General features: G+C 47.7%; 2 protein-coding genes across 2 annotated transcripts; both read right to left on the bottom strand.

Moving 5' to 3' along the window:
* Nucleotides 1-21: 21 nt before the first annotated feature.
* On the bottom strand, nt 22-5786 carry LOC147185651 (XK-related protein 5-like). The gene is made up of 7 exons (XM_086104054.1): nt 5559-5786; nt 3896-4079; nt 3174-3358; nt 2884-3096; nt 2577-2746; nt 2120-2231; nt 22-2026 (listed from the first exon to the last, which is right to left on the bottom strand). Exons 1-7 carry the CDS (start codon nt 5689-5691, stop codon nt 1086-1088), a joined length of 1938 nt encoding a protein of 645 aa, XP_085960180.1. The 5' UTR covers nt 5692-5786; the 3' UTR covers nt 22-1085.
* Nucleotides 5787-7025: 1239 nt separating this feature from the next.
* LOC147185650 (PR domain zinc finger protein 1-like) lies at nt 7026-16249 on the bottom strand. Its single transcript, XM_086104420.1, has 7 exons — nt 16047-16249; nt 14233-14490; nt 12877-12996; nt 11140-11392; nt 8844-9793; nt 8010-8138; nt 7026-7933 (listed from the first exon to the last, which is right to left on the bottom strand). The coding sequence occupies exons 1-7, from the start codon at nt 16071-16073 to the stop codon at nt 7367-7369; spliced, it is 2304 nt and encodes a 767-aa protein (XP_085960546.1). The 5' UTR covers nt 16074-16249; the 3' UTR covers nt 7026-7366.
* Between the last annotated feature and the right edge of the window lie 1731 nt (nt 16250-17980).

Raw genomic sequence — 17980 nt, 5'->3', positions numbered from 1 at the left:
ACACAGGGAAATGTGTCACAGTTGACAGCAGAACACCTTTATTTCACTCACCCTAATATGTCTGCGTTGTATTGCTCGTTTAAAGCCACGGGCGGCTTCTCGATTCACAGTTCAAATATCATACAAGGCTCGAGTGCAAAAGAAATGCAAATCTTTGCTCGATTGTGGATTGCCTCCTTTTCACAGCAAAGTTTAAAAAAAAAAAAAGAAAGAGATAAATGCATTTTTTTTCCCTTCAAAAAAATTGCAATTGAGAACACACTAAAGAAAGTCACAGCAAGTTTCTAATATCTGTCCAGGCTGTCACATCAATCCAGCTCAAAGCACAGCAAATTGATATTTTTACTGTATGTGCGTGTGTATACATGTTAGTAATTGTTTTTTAAACCGATACGTTGCAGGTTGTGCTTTTAAGGAAGCCAATGAAGTGGCGGCTTGTGCTGGTATTGCATTGATTTCAAGGTGTAGCCTTTAATTCTATGATGTCACCATTTGAAGAATGACTCTCATTCCAAAGTGTGATTTTTTTTTTTTTTTTTTTGTAACGTAAAGGCTACACGGCATCTAAGGCCAGAAAGCAACTCCATATTGATATATCCAAAGTATGTGAAATAGGAAATCGTATAACAGTCAGCAGTTACCGTACTTCCTCATACAATGCCACGGGCGCTTTTAGGGCCATTCTTCTTCGGAGTTCATTCATAATATTTTTCCACAAATAAGTGGAGGATACGACCAGGGATTAATTGGGACAGGACATTGAATGAAAGGTAGGATCACTATTTGAGGGAATACGGTACTTCATAAACGATTACAGCTGTAGAGGTCGGTTGAATGTGCGTCGATACACAGCCAATTAGCTTATTATTACTGATAGCGTTAAAAGAGCATCGAATGGCTCCATGTGTAAATTTAGCACGCGTACGATATATTGCTCTTCCTTCGCGGATATAATAGTCTCTATGCAGTATTGTGTGCTAGCCTCACATTGCTCTATTTAAGAAACGTCCTTTCACTTTAAAATAGAGACGATAAAAACGTAACGATGGATTCGCTCGTACGTTATCACCCTATCACTGAATCGGTCAGAAATGTTCATCGTCGTCTCTTCGGGACATTATGAGCTGTCTTCTGGGACCGGTGAGGTGAGGGACACTGGAGGGAGGGTCCAGCGCTCCCGAGTCCAGTTTCGGGGTGGACGTGTAGCGCGGCCCGACCCGGCTGATTAAACCTCGGATGTCCCTATGAAGAGCCGGATCGCTTGGAATGGAATTGAGACGCACGCCCTGTTCCGAACTCCCGGTGTCCCGGTCTAAACGGGGGTTGCTGGTGCTGCTGGGAGATTGGGGGTCAGCGCTGAAGTACAAGGTCGAACTGGACTCCGTGGGGCAGAAATCCGGCTCCGGACTGTCTCCAAATACAGATTTGCCCTCTGGTGAGCTGCGCTTGAAATCCGATTCGGGCGATTCCAGCGGACTCTCCATCTCCAGACTGTCGTCCTCCGCTTGTTCGAAAGAAGTGGGTTCACTTACAGTCTGGAACTCGTCTTTACAGTCCGACAGGGGTACCAAGCCTTGCCCCTGAGACTCGGACGTGGAGACGCCCTCGCAGTTGCCCCCTGCCAAGCTGGAGACGCCTTCGTTACTTTTAAACTCCTGGTTGTACTCCTCCAAATCCAGTATGGCTGCCGCTCCACCTGCCCCGTACGCTCGGTTGATCTTCCTCAAGTCGCCTGTTTTGAGGGCCAGCCGAATGAGTAACCAGTGATGGTGGTAACAAGGATAGGAGCTGTTTGGCCTCGATCCGCACGCGCTCGGATCCTCCAGCAGTGAGCCAGCCACTCCGGAGAGGGAGAAGCTGCCGTGGTTTTGTTCGCCGCCAACCGGAAGACTTTTGTCCCCGAGGGAGAAGGAGGACTCCCCTCGTTCAATGCACGTGCTACCCATGTGGTTGTGGTGGAGACCCTGCGCAATCTCTGTTGACTTGGGATGCAAGAAGCGGTAGTAGACGACCAGTGAGGTAGCACCTGGTAACACCATTGAGGCGATGAAATATTTGAAAATGTAGTGGCTTAAAAATCAAATCGCGATTATTCAACCCACTCAGCGTTGGGACTCACCGAGGATGAAGCTACATAGGACAGTGATGGGGAGCGTCATGTTGTCCCACGACGCTTGGCTAAGTAAGTCGGAGGCAGCCAGCAACAACGTGGTGTTCTCGATAAGCATGAACTGAAAAGAGGACGAAAAGATCACGTTGTCAAAGTAGCTTATATTGAGGAGGCAAAATGAAGTCCACGACCGGCGTTCGATGAGTCTGTCGCTTAGTTTGACGGCTAAAGAAGCAAGAGACTGCACAAGGTTTATCGCTACAAGCTTGCCAGCAGCAGCGGCGACTAAGCAGCAAGTCACACGCATGCTTTTGTCGAATTTTTAGACTGATGACACAACCCGACTATTTTTGATCCAGCCTCGGGGCAAACCATCTCCATGAAAGGCAGCAGCTGAAACTTACCACCGCGGCAGTCTGACGACAAAGAATTGGCGCGTTCAAACGTAAGCTTGAGCGCTGCTTACTGTATAAAAGCCGGCCACGCGGAAGCGCGACGGTCCATCTTTGACGTTGAGAAAGAGGAAGACGTGGACTAGCCCCAGGAGGGCGTTGAAGGCACGCCAACACCATGGCCCGGTGCAGATGTCTGGTTGCTGTGATACCAGCCAGAAGGAAGCAGTCAGCCAGTGAAAACCTACAGGTCAGTGTAAAAAAAAAAATAGACGAGGACGTGTGTACTCTTGTCAAGCTGGCGCAGGTGAGTCGTGCGAAAGCAACCTTCCAACTCCCACCTCAACACGCATTTTACCGAATGACTAATGTGCGCGTTACCTGCCACTCCGCAGACCCACCAGTCGAACACCCTGGCGAAGAACATGAGGCAGGTCACCCTGGCGCCCAGCATGCCCGCCCTCCACACCAGCTGGCAGAGCAGGGCCGCCGGAGGCATGGCGAGATGGCCCGGCCGGATGAGACAGCAGGCGCGGCTGTACAGCACCAGGGCCCAGGAAACGGACAGCACGCAAAGACCGCAGCAGTAGGCCACTGTAAAGAAACCCGAAATCGTGCAATATTTGACGATAAACTTATACAGGCGATCGCAGCTTGTAAGACATGCTCACCTGGCGACATGATGCCCACGTCGGTGGACACGACGATGTACGCTTGAAGTAAGCTCTGGGGCAGGGTGACCACCAGCGCCTCCAAAAGCCAAAGGGCAGCGACGTCCGCCTGCAGCATGACGACCGCACCGAGCTCTGCCACTGAGCCGTGCATGTGCGACACGTACCTCATGCAGTCCCAAAGCCTGCCAGCAGAGGGACACCTTTTAGGTATGACTCGCTTTCTAGTTCAGTACAGTGGAAAACAATTATCCAAATACTACCTGGGCCAATGGCACGAAGCCCCCCCCCCCCACCCCCCCCCCCCCTCCATCCCCATGGTCATTAACTTATTCAGTACCAGCCAATTCTGGACCAAGTCTGAAAAGACGTTTAAAAACGTCTTTGGGAGTGAATGAGTTAAGACGTTAGGGTTAGGCCTTATGCTAGTGTGCGCGTCAACCAAAACTCAGTGGAGCTTTTACTTTTGGCTTTTGGGTAAAGCAAAATCGCGCGGAAGCTCGACTCCATTATGCGTCACCGTTAAATTTGATCCAAGGTGACGACACGTATGATGACGTGAGCATGTGCACTGAATGCGGTAAGGCTGATCCTTTCGCAACAGAAATTACACTGACATCTTCTTTTGTGCCACTTAAACAGTATTATTTTTTCCCCAAAAAATATTTCTGGAGATTTCACTGGATATACTTTTCAGGGGGTGAAGACGGAACGGGTCCTACCGTTTGAAGATGCCCAAGTGAAGAATGTGTATGGTCGAGAGGTACCATCGCCTATTGTCGCCATCGTCGTAATACCACTTGACACTCAGCAGCTGCACCGCAGTGCCCGGGAGGAAGAGCCCTAGCGTGAAACCGGCCCACCGTGTCTCATCATTCCAAAGGTAAAATCCTATACAGTAGATAACTGGGAAATACACCCCAAAAAACAAGAATTACTACACTTGTGAGAGGTATGTTTAATATTAAACATAAAACAAATCAGAGGTACAATATTTGCCCGATAATAAGGCCTCATACAAATAAAATTTTCAAGTAACCAACAACAGTTGCAAATTGCTACATGATTTGAAAATGCTGCGTGAAAATTTGCTTGTCAAAGACAACAGAGGCCTCCGATATACCGTGATTATTGTGATTCGAGGTTCTGTGAGACACTGAACCCTGTACGGGAGTTGTTAACGTTTGCTGCCATTGAGAGAAGTCACACTACAAGTCTACGCTCCACTTTCATGGGCTGGCTGCCCTTGCCTCATCGATTTGCTTAGTCAGGCAATCCTCTCTTCAAATCTGTTCTCAGCGCAGAACGATAGTTTTTGTCAGGGTGACATGTTCGCACCCCAAAATAGATGCTTATTCGCTCTCCGGTGGTTTCATGTTTGCTACACGATAACTCCAACGTCGATAGTCTCTGTCAAAAATGTCAAATAACACAGGGTGGTTTGCTCAAGGTTATCATCTTGGCTTTTTGAGTTCTTGGCATGTTGCTAGCCGAGTAGCTAACTGCACTCTTTCTATCCATCTATCCATCCATCCATCCATCTATCAGGTCAGTGTTTGGCTGATGCCTATTCCAGTTGCTGGTCACACTCTGTCACAGCCCATTGCAGGGCATGTAATCAATGTGTCAGAAATGTTCGGCGTCACAAAATATATATTTTTTAAACACAAACCACAAACTGTGAGTGTTCCTCTTCAGTGCGGGCCAGACAATCAAACAACATGTAGTACAATAAGAGTTGTAGCAGCCTCACATCTGAGCATCTCTCACTTCTGCCAGGGAAGAGTAATTGCCATGCTCGATTAACCTCTCGACTCACATGAACTGGCTCTGTGATTTAAAAAAAAAAATAACTGGGTCATCCAGGCCTTTTCCCCCCCCTGAACTCATGACACACCTCATAGGCAAACTACAATTCACACTCATATTCACACCGACGGACAACTTAGTCTTCTCTCAACCTAACTTGCTTCATTTTGGAACTGTGGGGTAGACAACCACGCAACCAACTAATGGGTGCCTAATTGAATGCACTTTTGTAGAGTTCCAGATTTTTTTTTTTTCATTACAATATTTTATGGTTTAAAACCAACCACCATGTTGATACTAATGAAGGCATATTTTTGACATTCTAACTGCGAGTTGAGCACCCCTAAAGGTCAGCCATTCCTTGAATAGAAACCTGCATCCCGCATCATCGTCCCAATAGTTTTCGAATCGGCACTACCCTTAACAGTATCTCGAGGGCCTTCGTTCGTTGCTTCTAAACGTCCCAAAAAAAAAATCCGCCCGAGCCGAATATATAACGCCGATAATCGATATGATCGGGCTCCTTGCAGCCCGAACGTGCCCGTGTATCGATTTCGACCCCCCCTCCGCACTTACGAGCGCTCCTCTCGGCCGCGATGACCAGCGCCGACACGCCGAGCAGCGCCGCCTGGCACCAGGCGATCCAGCGCTCGCTCCGCCGTGCCGCCGACGGCCTCCTGCGGCCCACCGCCTCGGACGTGCTGATCATGGTGCCGGGCGGTGGCGGCGGCGGAGGCTGCAAAGCGGCGACCTTATCGTGCGCATCCTTCGCCCCCCACCTCCGTGCTTGGGCTCCTTTCTTCACCCGCTGACTTGCCTGCTGTCAAAATAGATGACGTCACTGCGCACTTTTAAAGGGCCACGCGCGGCTTTTTTCCGCTCCTCCACTGCGCGCCCGTGACCGCCTCTCCTTCTCACCTTATTTGCTTTTAGTCAAAACGGCACATTTTCAACCCCATCATATGTTAAATGTAAATTTTTTCAAGCTTTTGTGCACTTTTTTTTTTAAACACCCAGTTTGATTTTGATTACTTGTGCTACACCGCGGAGCTAATCTCAAATTACAATTTTAAAGGGTGTCAGGTGGCCTATTGTCCGAGCAGGCTATCCAATGTTATGATGGCGGAGCGGGTCAAATTCACTAACCAGGCAACATGAAGTGGGAAGTGCAAACATGTTTTTTTTTTGGTATTTTGAATCTGTTGTTGTATTAGCAGTGTGCAATGGAAGTGTTATAGTGAACCAGTCGTATATGTGGTTGATGCAAGTGTGTATGTGTCAGTCTGTATGGGAAGAACTGCTCCACATCCCATAATAGGCCATGCACATACCACGGCTATAAACATACCTTTTGCCATACTACTGAAACAAATAGAATGTCTTTTTTTGTAATGCTTTCCCCATGTCAACATTTTACCGCATTTCAACAAAATAGTTCGTGCTGTTCTGAAAATTGCCTTTCCCGCCCGCATTCCACAACAAAGAAAAAAAAAAGACTTGACACAACTAATTTGTTTTGGTGCAAACAACTTGTATGCTTTGTCGTGCTAATTAACATAGTTACCATGTTATGTCAATCATTTATAATTGGAAGTTGTTCCAATTTACATTAGTGAAAAAAACCTACCGGTAAATGCAATTTGGGGGTTTTTACAGTGTCATGAATGCCTCATCATAATCAACAGTGAAACAGACGCCTCGTTATTTTCCCTTTAGGCTAAAAGTACCACAGGTGGTGCCAATACCATCGTCATATGCAGCGAGAGGAACAGACATTGTAAAACTCAAGTTATACAATGGCCCTAATTGATGGCTGGTACTCGCGCACCAAGCTGCTGTGGGGGTGATACAGTATACGCGTGAAACTGGCTGCCCACTCCTACTCAAATCGAGTTGACGAGGTAACAGGTTGACACATTGTGTTGTAAATACCTCCCTGAGCCCATAACAGGAAATTTATGTCCGCCCTGAAGCCCTCACGTCAACGAAGCTCGCTCTCAAAAGGGCACCGCCACGACGCAAACAATGCAGGCTTCCCCCGCGCACAGTCAAACATTTACTGCTTTATTTGTATCTGTAGTAAGAAGACACAAACACATATCCATTTTTACTCTTGCTGGTAGGAATTTTAAACAAATGGCTTTATGCATAATGGCATGTTTGGCTGACATGACGATACAGTGACGCCTCATGTCACGAAACCCCGTTTGTATAAATCAATATGAGCTGAACTGAATAAATTAGCAACTTTTTATACGTTAAACCAACAAAGTGTCAGGTCGTGCTGGTGGAGTCTTGGGACTTCGCGTGAAGCGGTCGTTTATAGATAAGGCTTTACTTCAAATAGGGCAATGCCAGACAGCTGCTGAGTTGACCTGTAAGGATTATATGACTGGATTAGCAAAGCCGTCTTCAGGCTCTGACATGCAGCCTGACTCGCGCTTGATGCGGCTCGGATGCAGAGGTAGACGAGGTCCGAGGTGGTGTCGCGAAGCCGCCTTCGCCGATTCAAAGAGTTCGAAGCCAGCCGCGGCGCCATCGTGTCGTTTGGAGGCGCGAGTGTTCAACCTTTGTATGAGCGCAAGCACATCCCTCTTGTCCGTCTTGGCCTCCGCCGCCATGGCCTCGAGCTGCTCGGCCGCTTCGCTCACGTCGAACCTCTCGATCTCAGAGTTGACCCTGTGGAACTCCTCGGGGGAGTGTTTGTGCGAAGACGAGATAGGGCAGAACCCCTGGAGGTGGACCTGAAGGCTGCACTGGTGGAAGTAGGCGCAGGGGCAGCAGGGACAGCGGTACGGACGTTCCCCAGTGTGGAGGCCTTTGTGGAGCTTCAGGTGGATGAATTGAGTGAACCGGGCAGGGCACAGTTTGCACTGGTAGGGCCTCTCGCCCGAGTGCAACCTTTGGTGTGTCTTTAAATTACTGGTGCTGCTGAATCGCTTGTGGCAGACCTGCGCCAAACAAGGTGGTCATTTCCAAACCTAATTGTATCACATCGTGAGAGAGCTGATTGAAAAAAAAAACTACCTTGCATTCATGGGGCTTCTCTCCGGTGTGAACCAGGTAGTGTTTCTGCAGGTGTGCCAGCTGAGTAAAGTTCTTGTTGCACGTTTGGCATCTGAAGGGACGCTCGCCGCTGTGGACCCGCAGGTGGACCTGAGAGTGGCGCTCGTTCAGGTTAACATCCTCCAAATATCGTATTGGCTCGAATATAAGACTGTGTTTTTTGCATTGAAATAAGACTGAAAAAGTGGGGGTCGTCTTATATTCGGAGTCTAGACATTATACCCATTCACGACGCTAGATGGCGCCAGATATCATTGAAGCGAATGCTGAACTTGACTCCCCAGGCCAAAGTGAACCCGTCGCGAAGAATAAAAATAAAATTAGCGGTAGCACTAAGAAGAAAAATAAAAAATAGCAGTAAGAAAGAAAAGAGTAGAAAATAATAGAAGAAATAACAGAAAGTGGAGAAACGTAGCGACAATCTGGAGAAAAGTGGGTCAAAGATCGGCCAGATTAACCGGCAACTGAGGAGAAATTATGATGTCATTTACATTTCAAAAACCAGAAGCCATTCATTTACGAATGTGATTGCACTTTAATTTACATATTTAAATGTTCAGATATTAAGATTTGAATGAGGCAAAATAACATGCTTGGTCTCTCAAATATATTGTTAGAATCATTTGTTTCAAATGTATTGTAATTATTTTCTGTATAAAAATTAATTTGGTGTTCAAAAAGTCTTTTTTCAAACTTGAGTCTTGAAAAACAGGGGGTGGTCTTATAATAAGGGCCGTCTTATATTCGGGCCAATATGGTAATTGGAGCCTTTTCTAAAATGCAAAGTCATCATACCTTGAGGTTGGACAACTGGCCAAAGACTTTCCTGCAGATGTTGCACTCGTACCGGATCTTTCCGTTCTGTCTGGTGAGCGGGTACGACAAGGTCTTGTAGCCGATCGCGTGCTCCTCTCGTTTGGCCTTCCGGAGATCCGCTGCATCCGCGGTGTTGCTTTGCATCGCCTTAGTTGGTTTCCAGGGGTCATGGTCCAAAGACGCCGCCGTACCGAGCGGTGGAGAGCATCCTCCTGATGCGAGTGAGGGCTGCGCTCTGCATGGGGCGCTGACCGCAGATGTGGCACTGGATGTGGACGCTAAAGGGACGTCCGCTTGTCCGGGCTGCTCGGAAGGACTCTTGAGGTAGTGTGTTCTTTGGCATATGAGCTTCTTTTCATCTTTGGTCTCATCAGTCGGAGAAGGAACGAGGTCATCTTTGGTGTTTGATAGTGCAAAAGTTAAGTTCTTTTGTTCCGGGTGGAGGAGGTTTACATAACCATCCAAAGGCAGTAAGTGAGCAGACAGTGTGAGGTAAGGCTTTAGGCGATCGGCGTAGGACAAGTAGGGGTGAGGTACAATGTTGTCAGGGCAAGGTGAGTAGCGGGGCAGGAGATAGGGACTGTGCCTCAAGGTGGGATAAACTCGATCCGGTACTCCGGGTTCTGGGTAAGGTTTAGCTAGGACATGTCTCGGGCTGTGCTGGAAGCTGTATAAACTGGAAGGAAGGTGGCTACTTAAAGCTGACTTTTTGGCAGCCGGTAGAGGGGGCAGAGCTGCATACCTGTGGACGGGTTCCGAACGGGACTGAATTGGGTAGGCGACGGGAAAAACGGGGAGGTTGTCCTGAGATAAAGAACCGTCCATTTGTCGGCGAAGGCTAGCGAGGGCTTTGGGGGGCTCTTCTCTGAGGATCTCGGTCACGGTGTGTCCGCGTTTCTCCGTCGTCTTCTTCTGTGAATGGCAATGTTCTGTTGGCAAAAGAAACGTGTTATTGAAAAGATCCCGCAAGAACATTTTTGTTTTTCTAAGAAGTGATATGAAAATATAAGTGGTCATTTATATTCCACTTTTGTCAGTTTTGGGGTTTGGGCGTGTTTTATTTCATTTGACGTTTTCCCTAATGACATGTTTCGAAGGTAAACTTACAGCAAGGCAGAACAATCCTAAATGTGTGTTGAAATGGCAAAAAAAATAACAAAACGGGATGTTTGTGTAATAGAATTTTGACTCCAGTCTGTCTTTTAGTTCCGGAAATTATGCAAAATTCGGATTTTGTGAATTTATTGCAAAATTCCATGCTTTTCTCATATTGCAACTCTATTCTCAGAATTGTATGACTTTTTTTTATATACAGTATAACTACCTAATTTAGTATTAGGGCCACACTGAAAAGAAAAAAAAATAGTTCTAAACTGAATTAAAGACAAAATATTCCAAGAAAAATTCTCATTAACGGAGCAAAAAAGAAAAAAAGGTAAAATTAGGAGGGCGGAAAAAAAAAAGTTGTTGTTCAATTCTCGTAAATTGATGCGTAAAGATTTTTCACCTAACTCCAAAATAAGGATGTTTCCAGTCAACCAATTCATTTAATGTTCCTCAAATTTGCTCTCTTCATATCCTCATAACGTCAACACCTGATGAGATCATAAGTACGACTACGCTAACCTCTGCACTTTTTTCACCTCTCCTTAAACACATTTCGGCCACAAAAACACATCGTGTTATCTACCGTTTCCCTTTGTCCCGACCCCCCCTGCCGCCCCCCCTCCCCTCCCCGCCGCCAAACCCTGGGCAAACAAACAGCCGACAATCAGTGAGACATCAGTCTGTCAGCGGGTCGCCCTATCAGGAAGTTCAAGTAGTCACCGGAGCGCTTCCTACTTCTCCTCCTCATTTTAAGAGCCAAATAAATAAGACGAGTCGTGCCAGAATGCTGTCAGCAGCTCAGGAGGCCCTCCAGCCATCTATTTTGGAGTTTCATTCTGGTTTGTGAACGGTGAGGCGCGTGTTTTGTATAGCAGCCAGCTCACAGCTGTGTCTCTGGTGGCGTTCTGAAACTGACACAAGACCAGAAATTGGTCTCGGCTTACCTACGGGGGGGGGGGGGGGGGGGGTACTATGGCTACTCCCGGCTACACCTCCATTCAGGGGGTCTTCCCTCTTTTGTGTTACCAGGTAACAAAAGGGCCATGGGCGTGCCCGAGCCAGCGCTCAAACGCCCGCACAAAGCGTGTGTCAGTCGGTCACTTGTTTGGCGTGCGAGTCTTTATTTGCTTCCTCAATCCTAAACGCAAATGAAATAGAAGCCACTTACCAACACGGTCCATCGCAAGTTGCCCCAGGGGCGGGTAGTTACAACGCCGGGCTAGTTCCGAGCAGTACCACACCAGCAGCTCCTGGCCGGGAAGTAGAGGCTTAATGGTGTAGAAGTAGATGTCCAGACCGCTCTGGCACGCGATCAAGTTCTGCTCGTCGGTGCCGCGGGCCGGGTTTACGTATCGCATCCAGTTGCTCTTGTCTTCGTTCAAACCGTCCAGGATGTGGTGTAAGGTCCCGTGGGAGAAGACCTGCAGCAGGGGATGCAGTCAGCCGCCGATGACTAATCGGCTTTCTGATGCGCTCTCAAACCCAAAACTATGAAGTCACCGGCCGCTTGATGCTTTTATGGTAAATGCGAAAGAATCTTTGCGAGATAGGCGCCCGCAAGGCCTTAATGGCAACAAGTAACAGAGGAAGTTTACTCGAATGTTTACGTTCTCATTCGCTTCATCACGGATGAATCAGCAATTTTATTGGCTTTGGGAAATTCACAATCGTCGTCACATTTCAGCGCTGGCAAAAACCGACTTTATTGAACTTAATGAAGGATTTTACCCGCGATTTACTTGAACTCTTTCAGGGACGGCGGTCACTGCAGCAGACAGCTTACTTCTTCATGTAGCTACTTTTACGTTATTCTAAACAGTACGTTGGACATTAAACTGCATGATATCCTCTTCACGCTCGGAATGACCGAAGCTTTTGTTTGACACCAAATTGATCTGATTTGACTCATCATAATAATCGAATCGGAAAAGATTATCAAGACTCCACTTACGTAGAAAGGCGTTCCCATAATTTTACGTAAATGTGAATCACCCAGCTCACTATGCTGATGTTTGCCTCGGACATTTTCAAAGGATTTTTAATAGCCGACAAAAGCAAATTTCCTTGGATCAGTTCTTCGCAAAAGGCCAGGCAAAAACCACTTCTGAGAGAGAACATGGACTAAAGAGGGGAAAAAAACCCAGATGAGGATGCAGCTAAAAGTTAAATGAACCTCATTTTTATTCATGACTCTATTCTTTGCTTTTTACATTATGCACAACTCTCATTTATTGCGCAATAGTCAGATTGTAACAGGTATTTGTTACACATTTTGATGCATTTTTATGCTTTAGAAAACATGTCTGGATTTGGGGGGGGGGGTCTTGGAACGGATTAGGGCATTTACATGAAAAACACGTCTCTATTTACAAAATTTTCTAGTTAAATTTCTTCTAGAACCAATTAATTTCGTATGTACAGGAAAAAAAAAACCAGCCCTTAGAATATTTTAGCAGTTCTCGGTACTTGTTTCAGGTTGACAAAGCCCTTTGAATAAACTCTTCTAGTTTCACTTGCAACGTCTGCAGATTGCATCGAAACGTGAGAGTGTCTGATGAAAGTTGTCCAAACGCTGCTTAGATGGAAGGTGACGCTTCTCGGGTTCAAAAGCCACTTCCTTTTGCCGCGTCAGTGCGCAAGCGTTCGCTACGCTGGAAAAGCGCGGACGTTCTGTACGCCCTATTTACTGGCAGAGAGGGGAGAAGCGCTGCGTCACTGAAACCAAACAGCTGTGCGCTCGCCGCGTTATTCAGCCATGTACTTGACACCGCAGCAACTTCAAAACCTCACAGGAGGCGAAAGCCACGACGCCTCACCAGTCCCGCGACGCGGCCGCATCGACGTCTCAGGCGGAGCGAGGAGACTCGAATGGTTTTCAAAACAAAACATGCGCTCGCTTGCTTACCCTCCAAAAATACTTTCTGTCGGCATCTTTCAGCAACCTTTCGTTGGTGTATGTTTCCCCCACGAGAGGCCCAAAGCGTGTCCCCTTCGGTATCAACTCTTTACTGGTCACTCCAAGCACCTGTCCAAAAGAGACAAAGAGTCAACAATCTTGTCGTTTGCAAATTGAAAGGCCGAGGCAAGTGTCCGGATGGTTGAAAGAGGCTAATTAGAGGGATGGACACCCAAAAAGCTTGTGTCATTATTTTCGCTCCTTCGAAGTACATTTAAATACAGATATTAGTTTAGCTAATACTGTGGCTAAGGCTTTTTTTTTTGCAAATTGTTTGGCCAAACTATATTTTGGCAAAACTAGCTCACGTGTGAAGCATTACGTCACCCCCCCCCCCCCCAAAAAAAAAAATTGCTATCGGTAATGGTCCCAGCCAGTGATCCCATGAAACTTGACAACCCACAAACGAGCGCTCCGTTATTATCAGAAGCGGTGGCTGAAACTCTGTATGACTTCTTGAAAAGCAGAACATGGGGGGGAGGGGGGGAGGGGGGGGGGGAAGAAGCAATCTTACCAAAAAACATTTATGTGGTGGATTGTGCTCCTCCCCTTTCGCATGATGAATATTTCAAACTCCATTAGCTCCGCCCACCTTTCCTGGCATTAAAATTTCACCGCTACTCATGTTCTGTCACATCCAGGTGTGAAGAGAGGATAAAGTATCACGGGCAACCCCCCCCCCCCCCACACACACACACCTCCCTCGAGTCTAGTCAATGGCACCTTGAGTCGTGCGTTCAAGCCCGCATGTCAGGCAGCTCCATGGCGGGTCTTTTATGTCACGGGTCGCTGTAACCAATCCGACTCTTTGGTGTCGGACGTTTCCCCAGACAGACCTTCGTAATATTTCAGCATCTTTAACCGCTACCTCTGATCTTGTCGAAAAACAAAAGCCCCCCCCCGACCCCCACCACTGTTCCACACATCATCCACGGGGTTAATCTTTTACTGTCTGCCTAACTATCTATGATCTCCTGCGATGGGGTTAAACATAAACCACCTGACAGCATGCATGCAAATAAAACCGCCGAATGTGGCTGACCTCGAAGGTGTGGATTCTCGGTGCCTCTACTTTGCTTTCCGGTATAATTGAGCGCTAGGAATCAAAAAAAAAAGGGCTGAGAATCCGAGGGAGCTACTCATCACACAGACCCGAGGGGGCTCTGCAATTGTCTCGGGCTTTGCCGAAATTAGACGGCGACATGTCAAGTTCTTCCCGCTTCGGCGAACGATACGTAGATGCAGGAGTGACGCGAGGTAGCGCAAAACGTGTCGGGGGGGTATAAACGAAAACGCTTTCCTGACCTGCGCCGAGTCCAGGCAGCGTTTCAGGGCCAAGTTCCTGGGCAAGGAACCCTCGGCTCGTGTTCCGCTGCATTTTTTGGACGCTTCTTCCAGAGCTTGGTCCTTTACGATGTACGTGCACTTCTCCTCAAAGTCGGCCTCGCTCCACGACGTCATGTCCGAGTCCGCAGACTCCGCCATGGCGGCCGCCATGACCTCTGTCCTGTCCGGTGAGCCATCGGAGGTTAACATGACTGTGCCGCACGTAGAGGACGAGGCCTGGAAGGAGCGAGATTTTGAATAAGGTTATTTCCCAAGAGACCCCCCCCCCCCTTGTGGCCATAATTGTGATGTCAAGTATGTGATATTTTGTTGATGTACAATTTCCGGAAAAAAAAAAAAAAAAATAAGCAACACGAACGTGGTCGTCTTGCTGAGGAAGATACAAAAACGCTGCTCGAATATCCCAAAAGTTAGGCCGCTGTGTAGTCTTTGAAGAGCTTTCAACAAAGGAAAACCAAAATAAACTTTCTCAACGTGACCCACAAAAACGAGCATTATACTCTGTCATATGCTCGCCCTTGTTTCACGCGGCTCAAGGAAACTCCAACTTGCCCAATCAACAATCAGACATGAATACAATCAGCTAGTTTTCAAAATACTGTCACTCGAAACAGTGAGGCAGCAGGAGGAGGGGTGGGGGGGGGGGGGGGGTGGGTCATTTTACAAGATGTAAAAATTATAGTGAGGAGGCGGCCGCAACTTACTTTCCCAGCCTGGGCTACTACCGGACAAACAAACTTCAAAGCCGAGGCCTCATGCTCACTGCCCCTCTGCCCCCCCCCCCCCCCCCCCCCACCCCCCGGCCCCTCATACATCCTGTGAAAATCCCAGTCACAAACCCCCGGAGCTGCGAGGGAGGTTCCTGTGCGCGTCATTCGGGCCCTGCAGCAAGCGACTCCACTTTCACGAGGAAGCCAGCCGGCCGTTCTCACCGAACAGAGCAGACTTCCTCTCAAGCCCAATGAGAGGCTCTGTGCTCTCTTCTTCCTCGCTTGTGTACTGTCTCTCCCTCCAGTTCACATGAAGATCGTAGAGTGATTACGGCACCCACAATCGCGCCCCCCCCCTCTCCCACCCACGACTGATGGGATGAAACGGTGAAGACAGAAGAAGCTTTGATTACAAATCAACAATGCTGGGATGTACCAGTTTCCTCCTCAGGCATTCTCTGGTTGCCACTCAGATGGCGATAAGATAGCAAAACAGTTGAATGTGACCAAAGTAGCCCACTTTTGTCTCAACAAACACTCGACTGGAATATTGCAAGTATGATTATGAGCGCGAATGGCTTACGCCGTGAAGTCACAAGTAAGTGAGAGAGTCGAACTGAAGACGCCCCCCAAAAAAAATAATTCAACAAAATGATAACGCACTTAATCAACAGGAATTTCTCACAATGCACGCGAAGCAAGCGATAACCCTGGCAACTTAAATACGATTTGCATAATTTTACTCAAATAAAGCCAATTTAAAAAAAAAAAAACGCGTACGCCCCAAACCAAATGCCGACCGATGTTAACTTTTCACCCAAAAATGCGCGCTCCCCGGAATGAGTGTCACAAGGCTGACAGCTCACTCCGAAACCGTGGATGCCGGCGGGTGACTCTGCAGAAAATCGAGACATGACTCAAAGGCACACAGCTGTGACCTCGCTTGTGCATGTCACGAAGAGACGCCGCTGGTGCGAAAACCTTAAAAGGGAAAGAAGGAACCACCACAAAAAAAAAAAAAAAAAAATGGCAGTCGTCAGAAAAGGATGAGACGGTACTTACTGTGAAGCCTTGAGAAGAGCCACACATAAGTGAGGCTGCGTGGTGAGCTTGAGTGTGTGTGAGCAACCAGTGGCTCTTGTCACTCGCAAAAACTCTCTCGCTCTCTCGCTCTCTCTGTTTCAGGCAGCCTCTTACCTACCTGTCTGTGACTGACTACAGTCCTGGCTCCTCCTTGCAGTGTGTGTGTGTGTGTGTGTGTGTGTGTGTCTCACTCTCTTGCCCTAAGGCAGAAGCCCCCCCCACCACCCTCCCGCCTGTCACCCAGCTATGTCCGGATCAGACAAATCCGTCTACATTCTTCCAAATACAGTGATCCCTCGCTACTTCGCGGTTCGTTTATCGCGGGCTCAGTGCATCGCGGATTTTTTCAAACATAAAAAATAAAAAAAAAGTTTAAATCTTTTTTTTTTTACATATACATGGAGTACAGTTCTGTATATGTTGCTCTATGTGACTCACTGTTGTTTTGCAGCTTCTCGTGGATCGTTTGCGGACTTTTAAAAAAAATTGGACCCTACTTTGCAGATTTTCGTTTATCGCGGGTGGTTTTGGTCCCCATTAACCGCGATAAACGAGGGATTACTGTATCTACTTCCGCCCGTCTCCGAGTGCAAGACAATTTGCGTTTAGAAGTGAAGACTGCTGATCGTGGGGGGTGAGGGTGGGGGTGGGGGGGGGGGGGGGTTACATCATTTATTTGATTAGGTGAAAGCACCGTGCGGGCAAAAGAGCAAGCGTGGCATGACATGGCGGGCATAGTGGGGAGGTGTGGCAAACAGCGGCGGGGGGGGGGGGGGGGGGGGGGGCGCGACCTTGTGAGATTAATTGTCTTTCGAGTTTGCGATTTCTGAGCCACGCTGTTTTTTTTTTTCTGCCTCCAGTTTTCAGTGAGATATTGAAACACGACGCCACCTTTTGGGGTCACATCCGCTTGGCTCGACGTCTACTTGACAGCTAGCTAAAACCATGGCTCTGCGAAAAAAAAGATGTAGCATCCAGTCGACCTGGACACAAGGAAAGAGATGTGTTCGATGCGTTCCAGACACTCCCAAACGTTGGCTTGCGGAGGGAGCACGAACCATTTCAGGCGCAGCGGTTGCAGGTTATCATTGTTGCAGCATGAAAAATGTTTTTGTGGTAGCATTTTTAGCGCAGACAAAATTAGTGTTATAATCGCATCAAAGTCAAGCCAAGACGAAAAAGCATCTTCATGAAGAAATTTGTTGATGCATTTCAAGGTAGATAGAGAGGATGAGTACAAGCGCCTAATTTAATCTCAGCCCAGTTGCTCATCCAGGTCTTTTTATTTTCTTTTTTTAATCTGATTTCAAATTCTCCCTTTTACGAGAAATATTGGTTGTTGGCCAATTTTGATGACTTTCATCCACTGACTTGCGATTCGGCTCGTATGTCACCGACCTTATCGTCATTTTCTTGCGTCTCTTGTGGGTTCTCTTTAACTTGAATGCGACGTTTTTCACGGATGATGTCGAATCGAAATTTGGATCTCCTGGCTTGATGATGATTCCGTGACATAGCTTCACCGTTCTGAATGGGACACTCCCTGACAAGGTTGCTCATTTAGCTCAAGTGAATATGCATCCCTGGCCGAACGTTGCAGCCGAGTGTATTGATCATCCCCGTTCTTTTGGATGTTTTCGTGCCTCCTTCGGCCTCCCCGCGTTGCTCTCTCCACCGCCACAATGCGCGTGCTTGCGCCGCATGTTGACGCGTCGTCCGGCTTTCACTCTTGTCTCTTTCTCTTTCTCGTCCTGCCTTCCAAAAGCAACATTTACCTTGGCGCCGCGCCAACCCATTCGAGAAGCGCCTGGATTTCCGCACCCGTCATTCTCGTGCTTGACACGCGACACGCCGCAAACAAACCTGCCTTGTTTTGTTTCCATTCAGCGTTGCCGTACCTTTGCCTCGCGTGC

Source organism: Hippocampus guttulatus, chromosome 23 (genome assembly GCF_054856545.1).
Source record: "Hippocampus guttulatus isolate MCC_2025c chromosome 23, RoL_Hgut_1.0, whole genome shotgun sequence".
Lineage (NCBI taxonomy): Eukaryota > Metazoa > Chordata > Actinopteri > Syngnathiformes > Syngnathidae > Hippocampus > Hippocampus guttulatus.
Note: the sequence above shows the minus strand (reverse complement) of the source record. Positions and strands in the feature narration are given on the sequence as shown.